The 20,930-nt window shown below is 43.0% G+C and overlaps 1 protein-coding gene across 1 annotated transcript; it reads left to right on the forward strand.

The window, feature by feature from the left end:
- The first annotated feature begins 5,808 nt into the window (after window positions 1-5,808).
- Window positions 5,809-11,470, forward strand: LOC123110229 (uncharacterized). Its single transcript, XM_044530711.1, has 6 exons — window positions 5,809-7,162; window positions 7,684-7,775; window positions 8,429-8,503; window positions 8,813-8,874; window positions 10,209-10,278; window positions 10,416-11,470. The coding sequence occupies exons 1-6, from the start codon at window positions 5,950-5,952 to the stop codon at window positions 11,151-11,153; spliced, it is 2,250 nt and encodes a 749-aa protein (XP_044386646.1). The 5' UTR covers window positions 5,809-5,949; the 3' UTR covers window positions 11,154-11,470.
- The last annotated feature ends 9,460 nt before the right edge of the window (window positions 11,471-20,930 follow it).

The raw sequence follows: 20,930 nt of genomic DNA on the forward strand, positions 1-20,930 counted from the left end.
ATCGGGCGAAAATGGAGCTTGGAGCAATAATGGAGCTTTGGGGGAAAGAGGTTGGTCAACTTTGGGGAAGAAGACCCCTTTATATAGTGGGGGGAACAATCCAACCATTATCCCACTGAGCAGTCCCGCACAGAGCAGTACTACCACTAGGGAAGGGCGGTACTACCACTCCGGGCGGTACTACCGCTCAACCCAGCGGTACTGCCGCGTTGACAGGGGCCTGACCCCAGGGAGGTACTACCGTGGGGGTAGGTGCGGTACTGTCGCTTGGAGCGGTACTACCGCCACAACTACCGCCCTTAGTACCGCAAAACCCGACACGAAAAACATTGTTCTCGAATCGAGGCGGCAGTAGCCCGGAAGCACTGCGGTACTACGCCCGAAGGTCCCAAGCGGTACTACCGTTTGGAGCGGTACTACCGCTCTGAGAGCGGTACTACCACTGGGGAGCTTCGGCGGTACTACCGCTGTGGGTCGCGGTACTACCGCTGGGGCAGAGCAAAGCATACTAAGGGGAAAACGGCAGCTCCAATGAAGCGGAAAGAAAACGACGGGTGTGATATGGATGTGTACGTGTTGATTCCACCCAAGTCTTACCAAAGCAGATCCCCTCTTGATATTACGGTGACTCCTACGAGACTAGAACACCAACAACGAAACGAAGGAGCTACACTGTCTTGAATAAAACACCGAGGGGAGAAAATCGTCTCGTGCCAAAGGATGAATCTCTGAAAGAACTTAACGCACGCGATTAGTCCGCACAAGCATTGTCATCAATCACCAAAACATCTTGGGGATAAATATGCCCTTACAACCGCCTTACGAGGGGCCCATGAGGGTGGGGGCGCGCCCACCTGGAGTGGGCGTGGGCCCCTGTCTTGTGGCCATCTCGGGCACCGTCTCGCGTTGATTCTTCCTCCCAAAAATCACAAATATTCCAAAATAATTCTCCATCCGTTTTTATCCCGTTTGGACTCCGTTTGATATGGGGTTTCTGCGAAACATAAAACATGCAACAGACAGGAACTGGCACTGGGCACTGGATCAATATGTTAGTCCCAAAAAATAGTATAAAAAGTTGCCAAAAGTATATGAAAGTTGAATAATATTGGCATGGAACAATCAAAAATTATAGATACGACGGAGACGTATCAAGGCCCTTCGCAGGGGAAAGCAGAGGTTGCCATGCGCTTTTTGTTTGTATGCTCAACCCCTTAGTGCAAAATAACGTCATGTTATATTGCCCCTTATGATATCAACCTTTATTATGCAGTCTTTCGTTTTTATTCTTTGCTATCACAAGTTTGTACAACGCTCAATTTTCTCTTACACTAAATGATCTAACACTTTTAGAAGCAATTTTTGTTGCCTTATTGCACCGATGACAACTTACTTGAAGGATCTTACTCAATCCTTAGGTTGGTATGGTGGACTCTTGAAAATAAGATTTGGGTTTAAGGGTTTTTGGATGCACAAGTAGTATCTCTACTTAGTGCGGAATTTTTGGCTAGCAAAGATGGGGGGCAAGCACCACATGTTGAAGGATCTATGACAATATGACTTCTATGTGAATATGAACAAACATAAATCATTATGTTGTCTTCCTTATCCAATGTCAACAATTTTGGCATATAATATTTTGATGGGGGCTCACAATCACAAAAGATTTCCAAGATAGTGTATTTGTATGTGAATCTTCTCTTCCCTTATTAATTCTTTCATGAATTGCATCATTGACCAATGCTATGTTTGTTAATCTCCAATAAAATTTTCTACTTATACTTTTCCTTATGTGATGTCCTTACTTACCATAAGATTAATATATGATCTTTTTCATTTATTTCCTTTCTTTTTATTGGAACATGAAAGTAAAGAAAGCAAAACTCAAACTAAACTTTATTATATATCTCGCACGCAATTACAAAGATAGATCACTAGGCAACCACTTGAAAACAAAGGATCAAACTAAACTTTTTATTCATCTAAAGCAAAAGATAATTATGGATTGAACTAACATAAGTAAAGGAAAAAGATAGTGGAGGTTATACGATACCGGGGCACCTCCCCCAAGGTTGGCGCAAGCCAAGGGGAGTGCCCATACCCGATACTCAATTTTCTTTCAATGATGAAGAAGAAGGTGGTGGTGATGAAGTAGCGATCTTGTCCTTCATGATCAAGAGATTTTCCAGCCTATGGACGAAGCTCCGGAGGAAAGTGATGTGCTCTTGCAACAGAATATTTTCACGGGTGAGATATTTATTTTGCACACGAACCGTTTTGATGACCCGAAAGGCTTCGATCTCGGCGGGGGTGAGTTGATCATAGTAAGGTTTAAGGATATCTTCTTCTTCCTCCTCAGTCGGCCAGGCCTACTCAACCACCGGCGCTTGATCTCCGGTAGCCTCCTTTCTCTTGTCCCCTTTGACGGCTTCTAAGGGCTCTTCTCTCTTCAGCTCGATCTTCATCAACCAAGCACCCTCTTCCACGTTGTTGGCGGAAGAAGAGGACATGTTGCCTAGCTCAACAGATCCGCAATACAGTGGTCAACATGTTCGGGGGGTATATAAAGATTTTTTTATCTTGGGAAACAGGCAAACAGAAGAAAAACGGAGTCCGTAAGGTACCCGAGGTGGGCACAACCCACCTGGGTGCGCCTGGCATGCCAGACGTGCCCTGGTGTCTTGTGCCCACCAGGGTCACCTTTCTGGTAGTTTCTTATTTCACTTTTTTTTAAATAGCCAGGCGCGCCCAGGTGGGTTGTGCCCACCAGGGTCACCTTTCTGGTAGTTTCTTATTTTCCTATTTTTTAAATACTCCAAATCTGACAAAAAATATTTTTGCGGATTTTTTGGAGTCCGTTTACTCACCGTATCACGTACCTCCTCTTTTTCACGATTTTGGAGTGTTCTAGAAGGTTTCTTTTATGTGTTCTCGGTGTCATAGTTTGGATAATATTGTTTTCAACATTAATGGGCGTACCTGAGATATAATGTTTTATTCATTGCCCATTAACAACCTTCGGGTTAGTACCTTCGGCATTATTTATTTTGATGGCTCCAGATCGTTAAACCTCCTCGATAACATAGGGTCCTTCCCATTTGGAGAAGAATTTTCCTGCAAAGAATCTGAAACGAGAGTTGTACAAAAGAACATATTCTCCAATTTTGAACTCACGCTTTTGGATTCTTTTATCATGCCATCTTTTAACTTTTTTTTAAATAAATTGGCATTTTCATAAGCTTGGGTTCTCCATTCATCAAATGAGCTAATATTAAATATCCTCTTCTCACCAGCAAGTTTAAAATCATAGTTGAGTTCTTTAATTGCCCAATAAGCTTTATGTTCTAACTCAAGAGGCAAATGACAAGTTTTTTCATAAACCATTTTATAGGAAGACATGCCCATAGGATTTTTATATGTTGTCCTATAAGCCCAAAGTGCATCATCTAATTTCTTAGACCAATTCTTTCGGGACCTATTGACAGTCTTTTGTAAAATTAATTTTATTTCTCTATTGCTAAGTCCAACTTGACCACTAGATTGAGGATGATAGGGTGATGCAATTCTATGGTTAACATCATACTTGGCAAGCATTTTACGGAAAGCACCATGAATAAAGTGTGAACCACCATCAGTCATTAAAAATCTAGGGACTGCAAACCTTGGGAAAATAACTTCCTTAAGCATTTTAATAGAGGTGTTGTGATCAGGACTACTAGTTGGAATAGCTTCTGCCCACTTAGTAACATAATCAACATCAACCAAGATATGAGTATACCCATTAGAGGAAGGAAAAGGTCCCATGTAATCAAAACCCCAAACATCAAATGGTTCAACAGGAAGTGAATAATTCATAGGCATTTCTTGACGCTTACCGATATTACCTACTCTTTGACATTCATCGCAAGATAAGACAAACTTACGAGCATCCTTGAAGAGAGTAGGCCAATAAAATTCAGATTGCAATACCTTGTGAGAAGTTCTGTCTCCCTCATGATGTCCTCCATAAGCTTTGGAGTGATATTTTCGTAGGATTTGTCCCTGTTCATGCTCAGGTACACAACGTCTAACAATACCATCTACTCCTTTATAAAGATGTGGGTCATCCTAAAAGTAGTGTCTTAAATCATAAAAGAATTTTTTTTCTTTTGTTGATATGTAAAGCTAGGTGGTAAATATTTAGCAACAATATAATTAGCATAGTCAACATACCAAATAGTGCTATTAGAAACATTTATTGCAACTAACTGCTCATCAGGAAAGCTAGGTTTTGTTCTTTTTTCTTGTTATTGTATTCCCGCATCCCCGTGACAAAGTCACATGTGTCCAGCCAGATGATAATTGATGTCGTCATACCGAGAGGGCCCTAAGAATATCTCTTCATCGTCGGAGGAGCAAATCCCATTCTCGAGATATCTAATCCCTTGTCAAACTTTTTGATGAACCTGTAAGTTATCGTTATGATCACCATGTTACATGCGACGTTTGAGCAACCCCAAAGCCCTCCGTACGGTAAGAAGTAACTACGATACTCTCATGGTCTAAGGAGTAAAGTCACATGTGTAACAGTCCGTGTTATTATAATTGAATGCAGACGATATTAACTCAATTCCTAACAAACAAGATCGGGTCGATTCAATATGATCTTTCTTCCAACGTCATATTCTCAATGTTGTTTTAGGACTACCGTTACAGTAAATGATATCGTAAGATTCGGAAAACATGATCATGAACAACACTTGAGCTAGTCCTAGAGGCAAGACTAAAAACCTTATATTTACTGCTTATCATTTCACACATGCATATGAGTTTTTTACCGAATCGCTTAATTCAAGATCATATCAGTTATAGTATAGAATATAAACTCTATAATTATGAATATAAAAAATAATAATACAAATATTATTGCCTCTAGGGCATATTTTCAACGGGGGGAGGGGGGTGGGGGTGGGGGGTGGGGGCTGCGGCGGAAGAAGTTGGCATGGCTCCATGTACGGCGTGGTTTCTCTGCTGCTTCCGCTTCACGCTGGCGACAGAAGCAATTAGTGCGGCCGCAGGAAACACGGTCGCGAGAGGACGAGGTGACATCGATGAGACAGGCGGCACATGAAATGCGCCTACCGATAGCTATGGGAACTCTATGCCGGCGATTGAAGGCACGACAAGGTGAGAGGACGCAGGGCCAGAAAGATTGGCGGCGTGGAGGGGTGGCACGGAAGGGGCGGAAGTTTCCCTCCCGCTAAATCGCGCGTGGGGTAGAGGGAGCGGTAAACTGGGGACGAGACGAGGAAGAGACAAAATTGTGTTCGATCTTGTAAAATGGCGGTTATTTTGCGGTAAGGGGCAATATAGTTAGTGCTAGTTACCAAAAATAAAAATTATCGGGAGTCCTTTAGGGTGCGTTTGGTTGCAAGCGCGGTCATGAATGGGTTGGGATCGTTCAGAAAATAGACATGTTTGGTTATAAAGCACATGAATGGTTCGAACCAAAAAAGAGAATATGCCATGAAGATGCTGAACCGTTCCACCCAACCAAATCGGTCGAATCAAATGGTCACCCTTTGCATGCATGACTATGTGAGCATGACTGGTGGTCCCGTCCTAAATAATTAGCTCACCACTTATATTCAGCCAAACACATGAATTGAATGGTTCAATCCCAAAAAAATTGAACGGTCCCAATCCATTCATACGACAACTTCAACCAAACGCATAGGCAACTTCGCGGCGTCGGAACAGCCGTGGCCTCTACGAAACCTACACCACAAGTCCACAAGCATATTCCCCTAAATAAAAAGAAGTCCACAAGCATATCTGACCCCGACGCGGCAGCCAAGTTTCCGATCCCTGCAAAACTCGGGCCACAAACGACCCCCACACGCGCAGGGTCTCCCCTCGGCGAGCGCGGACACCGCACGAATCCCAAAGCAGCCCGTAACCCTAGCCGACATGGCCGGCGGCAAGCGCCGCTACAAGCGCAACCCCACCGCCGGCGGGCCCCGTCACAGCGCCGGAGCCGGGCGCCGGCGCTCGCTCCCAGAACTCCCTTCCTTCGTCTCCCCCACCTCCGTCGCCGCCGCGTTTGGCCCTTCCTCCTCGGGCGGCCGGGGGCGCGGCCGAGGCGGCCGGCGCGGCGCCGCGGCGGAACCCGCCAACGCCGTCCCCTTCAGCTACACCGCCGCCCTTCGCCCGTGCCCCGCCTCCGCCGGCGGGGCGACGCAGGCGCTGGAGGTGGCCATAGACACCGGCTCCTGCGCCGATCCGGCCGCCTCCGCGTCGATGTACTCGTACGAAGTGGTCGGAGGGATCGGGCTTGGATTCCACGGCGACGAGGAGGCGGAGGGCCAGGAGGAGGCCGGTGAGGGCGCGCCGCATCTAGGATTGGGATTCCACGATCGTATCGAAGAAGAGATGGACGCTGAGGTTGAGGAATTGGAGGAGGTCTCCTTCGTGACACCGAGGCAGGCTAAAAGCAAAGGGAGGCAGAATGGTGGATTTATCTCCATTGGGGGAGTCAGGATCTACAGCGAGGATACCTCATCACCGGAATCAGAGGGGATGGGCGACTCCGACGAGGAATCAGATTCCGATTATGAGGTGAGAGATCGCAACGCTGATGTTGATAGCAGTGAGGAAGATAGTGATGATGATAAGGTGGATCCGGAGTCTGATGAGGACGGTTCAGGGTCAGACTCCGAGGAGGGTCTCAGCATTGGGGACTCATCGGTTGATGATGAGATTGTTGCCGATTACATGGAGGGGATTGGTGGCAGCGAGGAGCTATTGAGCAGTAGGTGGTTGAATGGCATGAAATTGGTTGATTCAGATGATGATGAGATGGATACAGACGACGATGAGGACGGGTTCCTAAAGAAGGGGAAGGAAAAGCTTGAGGGTTATGCGCTAATGCGTGCATCTGAGCAGTATGGGATGAAGATGCCCAACTCGGCTGAAAGGCGCAAAGGAAAGAGCACTAATGTCAGGGATTGTGACAGGGGCCTGGCTAGTATACAAGTTATGGGGCTGGAGGATGTGATGATGGTAAAGGATGCAAGGATGGCAAATCGGTCAAGTAAGGGTTCAAAGGCTTCATCGTCCTCTCAGCTCTCCAGGTCCTGGCCCGATGCGTCCAGGAAGAGCAAGAAATATCAGAGGGTCCCAGGTATAAGGTCTTCCATGTTTTGTGCTACTTTTCTTTGTAGTGTGAAGTAAGATTGTTATGTTGAATTTGATAGTTAATGTGGAAAAACAAAGTAACTCTGCATGCCATGCATTTAGGGTCTGTCTGCAAGTACTCAGTGAATTGGAAATATGACCTAACGAATCTCATTTAATTGTTAATTCTGTAGTTTTTGGCTATCTATTTTGGTATAGAAGAGGTGAGGACTATAATTCAGTATGGAAGAACCAAACGTTGAATCTATATTTAGTTTGTATATGGAAGCTAGCTTTTGAACTTTAGTATTACATACTCTTCTAGCTCCTAGTTGTAAAAAGATGGTATGCTCATATAAACCGCAAAACATAGGTTACATGTTGGAAAACCCACCTATGCTTTGAACCAACGGTCACTCTAAAAGCCTTGTTTATTCATCTTTTTATTACTATATTTATGTGTGTCTGTCTCCTTGTATGTTTAGATTTTTTTTCTACAAAGTCATAACATTTGGCTATGCGATTTAGGTGAAAAAAAGAAGCACAAGAAGGAACACATTGCAAAGAAACGCCGTCAACGGATGCTAAGTAGAGGAGTTGACTTAGAGCAAATCAATACTGTGAGTCATATAATTAGTTTTTTTTACGGATCTTGGTTTATTCTGAAGATCTTTGCAAGTTTTATCTGTTTGCTTGTTTCTAAAGCATCATAACTGGAATAATCTTGTTATAGTTCGCTATTGCCACCCAGTTTAAGATCAGTTATATGAGCATTTTATGAATTTATATGATACTCCCTCCGTCCGGAATTAGTTGTCTTAGATTTGTCTAGATACAGGTGTATCTAAAACTAAAACATGTCTAGATACATCCGCATCTGGACAAATTTAACACAACTAATTTGGGACGGAGGTAATATATAATAGACAATGCTGCTCTATATTAAGTTGCAGAATAGGAGGAAAAAATGGCTCTTGTTGAAACTTAAAACGTCTGTGGTAAAATGCAGGAAAGGAGTGTGATAGTTACTAGTTCTATCAATTCATTTTCATTTTGAGTGCACTCGTGTACAATGGTGCATTCGTGTAATTTCATCTTCACATTTGCTTAGAATATACGTGATAAAAGTAATGCAGATGTTGATGAAGGTTGTATGTTTCACCTTTGCTCTGTTATGTCATCATGTAGCTTTTCTAATGTTTTCAACCTGCACATATTAACTTTGAGCTATCTTGTTTCCTGAAACTGGATTATTTCTCTTTCCAATATGCAGAAACTGAGGAAGATGGTTGTCAATCAACTTGATATGTTGTGCTTTCAGCCTATGCACTCTCGGGACTGTTCTCAGGTATGGGTGCCATTCAGTTGCTGGGTTGCTTCTTGAAGCAAGATTGTGACATTATTAAAATATATCCCAAATCAATTTATGTGTGTGGTCTCTATAGAGGTGCTATTTTTTTATCCACATTGACAACAAACTGTATATGCCATTGCTTGGTAGACTGTAATCAACTTACTTGCATTATGAAGCAATTAAAGGGAAATTTAGATAGGACATAATCAAACACTAATACACTGGTGCTACATAAATTAATCAATTTATCATCCTTTTGTGCCCATATGAATTAGTTATAATGTTCTTCCTTAATGTTTGTAGGTACAACGCCTCGCATCTATTTATCAATTGAAAAGTGGGTGTCAAGGTTCAGGCAATAAAAGGTAATGCTAAAGTTGAATATGAGCTTTATGCTTTCCATCAAGTAAATTATCACAGTAATAGCACTTCATGTCATCTTGAATCATGATGCGTCTGGCTCATACTTCCATAATAGTACATGTTCCCATCTTTTGGATGCTGAATATTATTAAGTAAGCTAAATATCCTTGGGATATGGTTCTGTTGTAGCACAGTAAGAAAAACACCAAATTGCAAATACCATGTATGTGTATTTCGTGTCTGGTTGGAGTGCCAAAGATCTTTGCATCATTCATCGCCACCATGCTGCCAAGTGGGCATGGAATCAATTGTTTTATTATCTTTTACTTTCCAATGCCTGTGCAACTTTGACAGAAATTACTGGTGTAGCTTCATACGTATTTATTACAGTATGTTATAATCTTGAGGTAGAGAGGTGCATGACCTCTCCTGCAATTATCCATAAGTCCTATTGTGGACAATTATAAAAGGATTAGTGGCTCACCAACCACTGTTCTGTATTGCATGGGCATTGATACGAGACGTATGCCACTGACATGCACGCCGGTCGTGCTCAGTGTGAATACTGTCTAATAAGACAAATGCGTAAGCGATGTGTCCGTGAATATAGCAACTACCGTAACGCGGTTATCTTACCGTAATGGTTATGGGACAGTTTGCTGCAGGATATTGCACCTCTCATTCACAAGCGTGTGTTGCAATTCACCTTTTTTTTCTGCGCTTTTCATGTTTAGTCACTTAGTTGATTTCCTTGGTTTTGTTGTTGTTTCATATATCAATTGCGGAAATGCGATTAGATAAGCATGGGAACATAATGTTAAATGGTTAAGATCAGTGAATGCTGCTTCCTTTTGTCACTACCATAACCAGGTAAAATTAGTATTACATGTGGTAGTGCATTATGTTTAATATTTACTCCAGTGGTTAAGTCAAGTAAATAGAAAACATTACTCCACCTCTCCATCATTTTACTCTCGATATCATTGAATAGAAAATGCATTGTATGTACCTACCCCGGCGTTGCTGTGGGAGTTGGTTGCAATATATAGTGTTCGAATCACTAGCTCTCTAGCTGCTTCACACACACAATGAGCTACCATTAATGGCAAGCTTTATTAGATATCTCAATTGCTACAAGCTTGCATTTTACATATGGGGTGCCTGCTTATATAGGCTGCAGGGGAGGTGATACAGTAACGGACCTGCTACAGTAGCTGACCTCCACAGCTCACAGCCTAGTTGTGTGCTCTGGAAACTACAGCTAGTTATATAGGATTTGTGTCAAATGTTGTTAAAATATTATTGTTATTCGGTACCAAGTAATCCTGCCTTACAGGTTTGTTACGGTGACATTAACTGGACAGTCTTCCATGCCATCTGCAGATGGTCAAGTTCGACTTGATAAGGTAGGTAGGTAGTCTCTATGTTTGCATTGCTGGGACTATACTGTGTGTGATATTTCTCTTGTTTCTCAGCTATCCTTTTTTGACGTGAAGTCCCTCAGGTATCTCTTTGCTAATTATGGCTTGTTTGCTGATTCCAGCTTTTGGGGACTGAGCCTGAGGACTACAGTGTCAACTGGAACAGCTCCAAAGGTCCAGCAAGAGCGAAGGGCCTTTCAGCTCCAGGGAAATTGGTGAGGCACAGCGATTCTTGTGGGAAGAAAGTTCCAACGAAAAAGGTCTCATTTGCGGAGCGTCCTGTATCTTTTGTGTCTTCTGGCACTATGGCGGAAACTGCTACCGAGGCAGTAGCAGTTGGCTCAACTGCTGGCGATGTGTCATGTGAGAAGGTTGTCGGAAGCGACTCCAAGCTGGGCACCTTTGAGACGCACACCAAGGGCTTTGGTTCCAAGATGATGGCGAAGATGGGATTCATAGAGGGCACTGGCCTTGGCAAAGATGGCCAAGGCATATTGCAGCCTGTCCAAGCAATTCAGCGTCCCAAATCTCTTGGGTTAGGTGTAGAATTTGACAGCGAATTGGAGGCGGCCAAAGCAAGGTCAGAGCCACCGGCCAAAGCAAGGCCAGAGCCACCGGCTAATGCAACGCGAGAACTGAGTAGAACCAGGTCAGAACCGAGGCGCAACACACGGCCACTGGAGATGTATGACTGCGGCACTTTTGAGAGGCATACAAAGGGTTTTGGATCCAAAATGATGGTGAAGATGGGGTTTGTTCCGGGTTCTGGCCTGGGGAAGGATGGCCAGGGCATTGTCAACCCCTTGACCGCGGTAAGACGACCGAAATCACGGGGGCTCGGAGCTACCGACAAGTACTAACATGTCACCATGCCATGTCTGCTTTATATTTATGTCTCCTGTCATGTACGTACGTGTTACCTCTTGGATCACCTAGGTGTGTGTATGCAGGGAGAGCACAACCTGTTGTCTGCGGCAATAGCAGGCGTCAGGGTTTTGATGCCCCTTTTCTGTTCAAGTAGCCATAGGATTTCCCTTGTTTACATGGCAACAAAACATTCCTGCTGTTGTTTATCATACTCACTGAAATTTGTTTTAGAGTCGGTGCTGTACTGTTATTTCATTGCCTTCTCCTTTTATGGAGATAGTGATTTCGCAATCCTCTCATGGAGCATTCACTTCTTATTGTTCCTGGGAATGTCTATATTTGATTGATGAAGAGCAGCCAGGGTCTATTATACTCGAGCAACTGCACGCTTTGCTGTGACAATATTAATATGCAATTCCCTTTTTAGAGTTCCTGATCGCAATGAACATAAACAGACAAATACCATAGTAAAAAGAGGTAGCGTTGCAATTGTTCCTATGAGCTGCATAGTTGAGACGTTCATTGAGGCCAGGAGAAGCAAATTACAGAACCATTCTTACAACCAGGAACTGCATGTGTCCTAGCATGTCCACAAATTGCACCCCTGAAAAGAAGTTGCTCACAAACTGCACACCGGAGTGAATTTCGTTATAGGTAAAAGGCAAGAAGTAGCTGCACTGAGAACAAAGAATTTCGTTACGGGACCATTCTTACAGGCAGATGTATGGAATGTTGCTGACAAACTGCACCCTGGATTGAATTTTGTTATAGGTATAAAAGAACAAACAAAGAATGGGAACATCGGTTGGTCTCTTGGTAAACCACCGAACGATTTGACTTGACGATCTATATACACTCAGCAAATAAAAGCATTCGTAATGTGCCGCAAGACTGATAAACATGGAAACATTTGATGTATTGTGCTAAATATTTTGTTCGTCATGACAGATTATGTTCAGTTGTTCGTCGATTACAAGTTGAATAGTTTATCTTATATGTCATCATTTTGAGTATACTGGGAAATTGTTTAGGAGGAAAATCGACGGCATGAAAGGAATGATGAGAACACGAATAGAAACAGTGTCGTCAGGACTCCAACCGACAAGAGTAGTTCCGTTAAGTAAAAGTGAATTACCAAGAGCAAGGTATAACTCTATTTTGATCTAGTATATCTATATGTGCCTTGGAATAGAAAACTATTTTGTGTATAATGTATGATAATGTTTGTAATAAGTTGATACAACTACGTAACATTCTTACAAAATGGAAATCAATTTATTAGTTCTATTTATGTTCTCAAGTGATTGAAACTGAATCCGGCTTGTGGAGATATTGTGCCCGATTTTCTGTACAATTAGCTGATCGTAAAAAATAATGAGTGAATATGTCACGTGTGCTCTAAAATTGTTAAAGATGTTAGGAACATAGAGTACTTATGACTTAGAATTTGAATTCGGAGTGCCCGATCATTGGATTTCATTTTCACATAGCATAGACATATTTGATGGAACTGGTATTTCTATATCCATACCTCTATTGTGCAAATTGTTGGCAGTTAACATAATTAATCGGGTTGCAAACCAACCTATGGTTGGATTGTTAGGAGGACAGTGATATTCACAGCCTAGTGGAAGGAGACATTTCTGTCGACTACGAAGGTGTCTGCAGCGACTTCGTCAATCTCAAGATGATGTGTTGTTTCAGTCTCTCACATATGCAGGTGCTCATAAGGGTATGGTATGTGTGTGTGTGCATGTACGTTCATAGAGATGAGTGTATGTGCATATGTATGAGCGTCTGTACCTATACTATGTTAAAAAAACACAAATAATCTGGTTTCCCTAGTATAATATAAAAATATAAGAAACGACTCAGTGCGTTTGAAAGAAGAGGAGAGGGAACCATTAGAAATTGAAGGCCACTCACGTCGCTCCACAAGGCCAGATGTGCTAGAAGAAGAAGCAACCGTGCAGCTGTTGGCTGCGTTTGGGCATGCATTCGGGCTGTCTTGCAACATGGCCAAAAGCTCCATCTCGCCGATCCATTGTAAGCAGGAGGAAATCCATCAAGTAACATCAATCCTTGCCTGTTCCATTAAGGAATTCCCGCTAACCTATCTGGGCTTGCCTTTCTCGGTCACTCGGTTTCCAAAATCTGCTCTCCAACTGCTCATTGACAGAACTGCTGACTATCTGCCCACCTGGAAAGCTCGATATCTTCGTAGGGCTGGCAGACTCGTCCTAATCAACTCAACGCTCACCGCAGCCTCCATCTACCTAATGCTTGTGCTTGACTTGCCGGCGTGGTTCATTTCATGCATTGACAAAATCAGACGTGGATTCTTTTGGTGTGGACACGAAGAGGCCAAAGGTGGGAACTGTCTAGTCAACTGGAATCGTGTTTGCACGCCTAAAGTCTATGGTGGACTCGGGACACAATCTCAAGTTGTTGAACCATGCCCTACTCCTCAAATGGCGCTGGTTTGAGAAGGTTGCTGAAGAGGCTGATAGTGTTTTTAGTGCTGGGTTGCAATGCAGAGGCTGATAGTGTTTTTAGTGCTGGGTTGCAATGCTCGCTTGGTAACGGCAATAATATCAGGTTCTCGACTGACCCATGGATCAATGGCACCGAAATTCACAGCTTGCCCCGTCCCTTTTGAAGTTTGTTCGGCCCGCTGCCTTGCAAAAATCTGTTGCGGATGATCTGCCTAATGGGGCTTGGATTAATGACCTACGTGGAAACCTGGACATTCATGCCATTGCGGATGTTCTCAAAATCTGGCCAATGATCTCCAACTAGAGCCTGTCGGAGCTATCAAATGCGTTCCGATGGAGGCAAGCGTCAGATGGGATTTTCTCAGCTAGCAGTGCATACCACCTCTTCTTCTTAGGCCGGGAATTTCATCCTGCTGCTGCTGAGTTGTGGACGTCATGGGCACCACTGGAAATAAAGATTTTTGTTTGGCTTGTCCTCCATGATCGACTTTGGACTACGGATCACCTTGCTAGGCGGCAGCTGGAGCACCCGGAATGCTGTGTGCTTTGTGCACAGGAGGATGAGAACCTGAATCACATGTTGTTGGGCTGCTCTTTTGCAAGGGAAGTGTGGTACAATGTTCTGCTCCCATGGCATTTGGATAGAAGAACTCTAACCCCAGCCGACAGCATCAAGGATTGGTGGCCGACGCTCAGCAACGCTGCTCCCAGTAGAAGCCGCCCCAGAATAAACACCATGGTCTGCCTTGTGCTACGTTTCATATGGCTTGAGCGCACTAGGCGGGTTTTCAACAAAGTTGCTCTCATGCCGCATGTAGTGGTGTAACTGCATCTAGTGCCCCTTAGTGATTTTGGTGTATTGAAGACTTATAGGTTAAGGGACTAATATGTTTGTGAGTGTACACATGCTCTATAAGTCGATGAGGACTTTGATATTTACGATGAAAGTCGACCCCTAAAAATGTATGTCTTCAACTGAAGACTTTGGTTCTCCTGAAGATTTTGAAAGTGAAGAAATTGGTGTGACCTTGAAGACTTGGATATTCATGTGAGGATTATGAAGCCATAGGAAACACCGTACTGTTAAAGGGGGTCGAGGTAATACTAAGGAAACTGATTTCCAAGTGATGCTCATCTCAAAATCCTACACCTACCTAATCCTTTCGAGTGAAGCCATTGGAAATCTCATATCAGTTTAATCAATTTCTTCAGTGACAGAGACGAAGATCTTCTGGTCTTTGAGAAATTTTTTCTGACTGAAGAGTTAGGAATTTGCCAGTGCGGATTGCCTACACAGTGAGGAACATGATAGCCCTGAGCAATTCGAACCTCAAATATCCGACAGTTGCTGTGCTACGCGCTAGCTGTCCCAAAATATCTACCCACCTAACGGTCATATCATTGAAGGGCATTTATGTCTTATCATGTCGGGCTGCTCCCTAGGCTATAAATAGTCGCCCCCTACAACCACTAGCTGGTTGGCCGCTCCGCGAGAAACTAACACTTGTCATTGAGAGCATCCCATCCTCCGAGGACTTTGAGCGAAAATCATCAAGTGAGGAAAACCCAAACCCAAACACCAACAAACCCAAAGTGATTGAGCATCACTGAAGAGATTGTTCCTGTGTGGAACCGACGCTTGTTACCTTTGAGGATTGTGTATCCTCCAAACGGTTAGGCGTCATGGTCTGAGCATCCAAGAGGAATTATGGATCGTCGAGTGACCAATTCTGTGAAGGTTTGGAAGTCACCTAAAGACTTATCACGAGTGTTGGGCGAGGTCTATATGACTTTAGCTCAAGGAGAATACGGTGAGGACTGTGTGTCCTCGAGTTTGAATACTCAGTCGCTCCAACCAGACGTACAACTGTACATCAGTTGGAACTGGTCTACCAAATCATTATCTTCATTAAGCCAACTGGTTCTATTTCCTAAACCCTTCCAATTCCTCATTCATGTGTTGATGGACCTGATCATTACTGTTTGAAGACTTTGACTGAAGACTTTCTCTATTTCCTCAATCCAATTTCTTCAGCCACATAGTCTTCAGCCTGCTTATCCTATTATCATGCTATCTGTACTCTGTGCTTGTTTTCATTTCATCATGATGACTATGTTGTTGCTCTGTTCTGTTTATACCTGAGTACTTATTCCGCTACTAGTGTGTCGTTCCTTCGGAATTTATTCACCTAGAAATTCCTCAGTGACGAATTTGTAAAAATTGCCTATTCACCCCCCTCTAGTCGACATGACACACTTTCAATTGGTATCAGAGCAAGATACTCCCTTGTTCTGTGTGATTTTGGTTTAACCACCTGGAGTTTTAGTTATGTCGACTGCAGGAATGAAGAAAGTGACATGCCCCATCATTGACGGTCATGAGTATCCCAAGTGGAAGGCCATGATGAAGAAGTGACTCATGGTGATGAACAACGAACTGTGGACCGTCACTGAGATTGGTCTTACCGATCTGTGCAAGATGGCGGAAGCTGATGATATTCACAAGTACACTCTACTTAACCTCACTGCGAAGGATATCATCTGCTCCTGTTTATCCCAAAATCAGTTCAGGAACATCATGCATCTCAACCATGCGAAGCTTATCTGGGACCGACTCGCTGAGGTCTATGAAGGTCATCGAACTCGTCAAGATCCTTGGTTTGAGGATTACAAGGAATCACTCAAGGAGATGATTTTCGCTCCAGAATCATCATCCTCTGCACCATGCCTTATGGCAAAAGGTGCCAATGTAACTGAATGCTACCTTTCTGAATCTAGTGATGGTGAATCTGGTGATGAATTTGGATCCAGCTACACTAAACTTGCTTCCCTTGCCACTAAACAACAAAGAGGTCTTGAAAAAGTTCAAAACATGCTTGATGAAAGCGATGATATGTTGGGTGAGGAATTGAATCGAACTAAGGTTTTGACTGATAATCTTCAGAGACTTCAGTCTAAGTTTGACAACCTTCAAAGTCATCATAACACTCTCTTATCTGATCATGATAAGCTTTCTTATGAATTTATTTAGAGAAACAAGATCTTGAGAAGTTAAAAGTGAGTTATGAAGATCTTCAGAAGGAAAACGATTCATTGCTTGCTCAACAGATCAGTTCCGCTTAGGAAGAATTTATTCCACCATGTCTGAAATGCATTGAGCGTGAATCTGCTAATTCTTTCCCGGAATGTTCAAATACTTCTATTTCTGCAAATTCTTCAATTGCCTCTGTGGTCACAAATTCCTCATTTGAGGATACCACAAGTATCACCGACGATAATGCAGGGTTGAAGGAATTGTATGTGACATGCATATACAAAAGCCTGAAAGGGCATCAGACTCTTTATGATGTGCTCAAAAAGCAGATCTTGAACAGGAACCCTAGGAAAGAGGGTATTGCCTTTGAGAGGAAACTCAATGCTGATGGGACCTACTGGAAACCTGAGCAATACCCCAAAACCTTATGGGTTGCTGTGAAAGTACCTTCCATAGATCCATGCACTTTATCTGGCTTTACTTGTGAATCTTCATATTCCTCTGATGAGTCATTTGACTCCAACTACAAACTGTTCAAGAATTAGAATGGTGAAGTATTTGCTCGATATGTTGGAACTAACTGCAGGAACGGCCCCCCTATGAAGAAAATCTGGGTTCCCAAAAGGTGCCTTGAAAATCTTCAGGTGAATGTCATCATGACACTACCTATGAAGAATAGGAACCCCAGATCAAATTCTTCATATGGATCCAAGTCCTCGTATGGACCAAATTCTTCATCTGGATCAAATTCCTCATGTGGATCCAAATCCTCATATGAACATCATCGTGCTAACACTTCTATTTCGCAAGGAAAGTCCAAAGGCTATGAATATGTGCATTATTCTTCAAACCATTATGTTCATAAGTCCTCGAAGAATTTCTCTGCTTATTCATATGCTTATCCTAACCCCTCTTCTGTGAAACAAAGTGCACTGGCTTCAATGCCATCTTTTTCTTATGGAGCTCGTAGAATGATGAACTCTTTGCCACCCCTTCAAATGTGGGTGGTGAAGAAAAAGAACTAATCTCTTATGCAGGGTCAGGTCTCCAGACGAACTTAATCGTTTGAAGAATTTGCCAGAGACCTGAATGTGCTTGAATGGACGCAAGCTAATCATGAAAAAATGAATTACTCATTTCTCACATCCTCATAATTGCTATATCTGTTACTGCTAATGAAATTGATATCATATTCTTCACTGATGAAGTATATGAGTTCGTAAGTTGCACGAATTCATCTGCAGGATGAACAACCCAAAGCTACTGAGTGGGTCCTCGACAGTGGATGTACAAATCACATGACCGGTGACAGGAACTTATTGATGGACACTACTTTATCTCCATCTCATCTGAAGCATATCACCTATGCTGACAAAGGCAAAAGAAAGGTATTGGGTCTAGGTAGGGTTGCAATCTCAAAGGATAGACACATGGACAAAGTCATGCTTGTCAAGTCCTTAGGATTCAACCTCATGTCTGTCTCAATGCTTTGTGATCTTGATATGATTGTCGTCTTTGGCAAATATCGTTGCATTGTGTTAATGGAATCTGACAATTCCAAAGTCTTCGAAGGCTTTATGAGAGGAGACTTGTATATTGTTGATTTCTCTACAGGACCACAGCCGACCACATGTCTACTTGCAAAAGCTTCAGAAGGCTGGTTATGGCATCAATGACTTGGACATGCTGGGATGAGGAACTTGCATACACTCGCGAAGAAGAAGCATGTCATTGGAATCGAGGGTGTAAAATTCCTCAAAGATCATCTTTGTGGGGCTTGTGAGGCTGGAAAGATCACCAGAGCTAAGCATCCCTCTAATACTATCATGACCACTTCTCGTCCCTTTGAATTACTTCACATGGATCTCCATCGCCCTACTCATTATGCCACATTCACTAATTATGCATCATTATATGGCTTTGTCATTGTTGATGATTATTCTCGTTATACCCGGGTGCATATCATCACTTACAAAAATGAAGTGCAGGAAGTGTTCCAACGATTTTCCTCAAGAGCATCTACGAACTTCGGTGTGAAGATCAAGTATATCACGAGTGATAATGGAACCGAGTTCAAGAATACTGGTCTCGATGAATATCTTGATATGCTTGGTATTACTCATGAGTTATCTGCTCCCTATACTCCTCAGCAGAATGGCATCGTGGAGCGCAAGAACAAAACTCTTGTTGAGATGGCTTGCACTATGCTTGATGAATACAAGACTCCACAACGTTTTTGGCCAGATGCTATTGATACTGCATGCCACATCATCAACAGGGTATATCTTCACAAATTCTTCAAAAAGACCTCATATGAACTCCTCACTGACAAGAAACCCAATGTAAGTTATTTCAAAGTCTTCGGTGCTAAATGCTGGATTAATGATCCTCACCACCACTCTAAATTTGCACCGAAAGCACATGAGGGTTTTATGCTTGGTTACGGAAAGGATTCGCACACCTACAGAGTCTTCAACACCTATCATCACAAGGTTGTTGAAACTGTAGATGTGCGGTTCGATGAAACTAATGGCTCGCAAAGAGAGCACCTACCTCCTGTGCTAGATGAAATGTCACCTGAGGAATCCATCAAGTTCAAGGCTACTGAGGATGTCATCCCTACCGAAGAATCTGCTGAAGAAGTCATTCTGGATCGTGAAGAAAATCACGCTGGTGCTACTGAAGAAAATGGCCCTGAAGAAATTGCTGGGTCAAATCAAAGTCGTCAACCTGCTCATCCTCGCATTGCAAATGAAGTGCAGATTGAGAGAATCATCAACAACATCAATGCACCAGGTCCACTCACGCGCTCAAAAGCTTCACATTTGTCTAACTTTTGTGGGCATTTTGCGTTTGTCTCTATCACAGAGCCCACCAAAGTTGATGAAGCATTCATGGAATCTGAGTGGATTCAAGCTATGCAAGATGAATTGCATCAATTTGAGCTCAACAATGTGTGGGAGATTGTCAAGCGACCAGACCCACACAAGCACAACATCATCGGCACCAAATGGATCTACCGCAACAAACAAGATGAAAATGGCCTTGTGGTGAGGAATAAGGCTCGTCTTGTAGCTCGAGGCTACACACAGGTTGAATGAATTGATTTCGATGAAACTTTTGCACCTGTTGCTAGACTTGAAGCTACTCACATATTACTTCTTATGCTAACCATCATAATATCATCTTACATCAAATGGATGTGAAAAGTGCATTCCTCAATGGTAAGCTTGAGGAAGAAGTATATGTTGCTGAACCACCAGGTTTTGAGGATCCAAAATTTCCATATCACGTCTACAGACTCAACAAGGCCCTCTATGGCCTCAAGCAAGCACCTCGGGCGTGGTATGATACATTGAAGGAATTCCTCATGAAGAAAGGCTTCAAACCCGATTCACTTGATCCAACTCTTTTCACCAAAGCATATGATGATGAATTATTCGTGTGCCAAATATACGTTGATGATATTATCTTTGGCTATACTAACCAACGTTACAGTGACGAATTTGCCTATATGATGAATGAGGAATATCAAATGTCCATGATGGGAGAGTTGAAATTCTTCTTATGTCTTCAAATTCGTCAACAACACAATGGCATATTCATATCCCAGGAGAAATACCTCAAGGATGTGTTGATGAAATTCGGCATGCAAGATTGCAAAGGCATCAAAATCCCTATGCCCACAAATGGCCATTTATGCACCAATGAAAATGGTAAAGACTTCGATCAAAAGGTATACCACTCCATGATTGGCTCTTTATTGTATCTATGTGCATCTAGGACGGATATTATGCTTAGTGTTTGCATGTGTGCCCGATTTCAAGCTACACCGAAGGAATCACACCATAAGGCTGTGAAGCATATTCTTCAATATCTAGCTCACACTCCAACACTTGGATTATGGTATCCCAAGGGCTCTTCTTTTGATCTCATTGGATATTCTGACTCTGACTATGCCGATGATTGGGTGGATCGCAAGTTAACATCAGACACATGTCATTTCCTCGAACGATCCTTGGTATGTTGGTCCTCGAAGAAGCAGAACTGTGTATCACTCTCTACTGCTGAAGCTGAGTACATTGTTGCTGGATCTTGATGTGCTCAATTGATATGGATGAAGCAAACCCTCAAGGACTATGGCATTATGTGAAGAATGTGCCACTCTACTGCGACAACGAGAGTGCTATCAAGATTGCTCACAACCCAGTTCAGCACTCGAAGACAAAGCACATCCAGAT

Source organism: Triticum aestivum, chromosome 1B (assembly GCF_018294505.1).
Source record: "Triticum aestivum cultivar Chinese Spring chromosome 1B, IWGSC CS RefSeq v2.1, whole genome shotgun sequence".
In the NCBI taxonomy this organism is placed as follows: Eukaryota; Viridiplantae; Streptophyta; class Magnoliopsida; order Poales; family Poaceae; genus Triticum; species Triticum aestivum.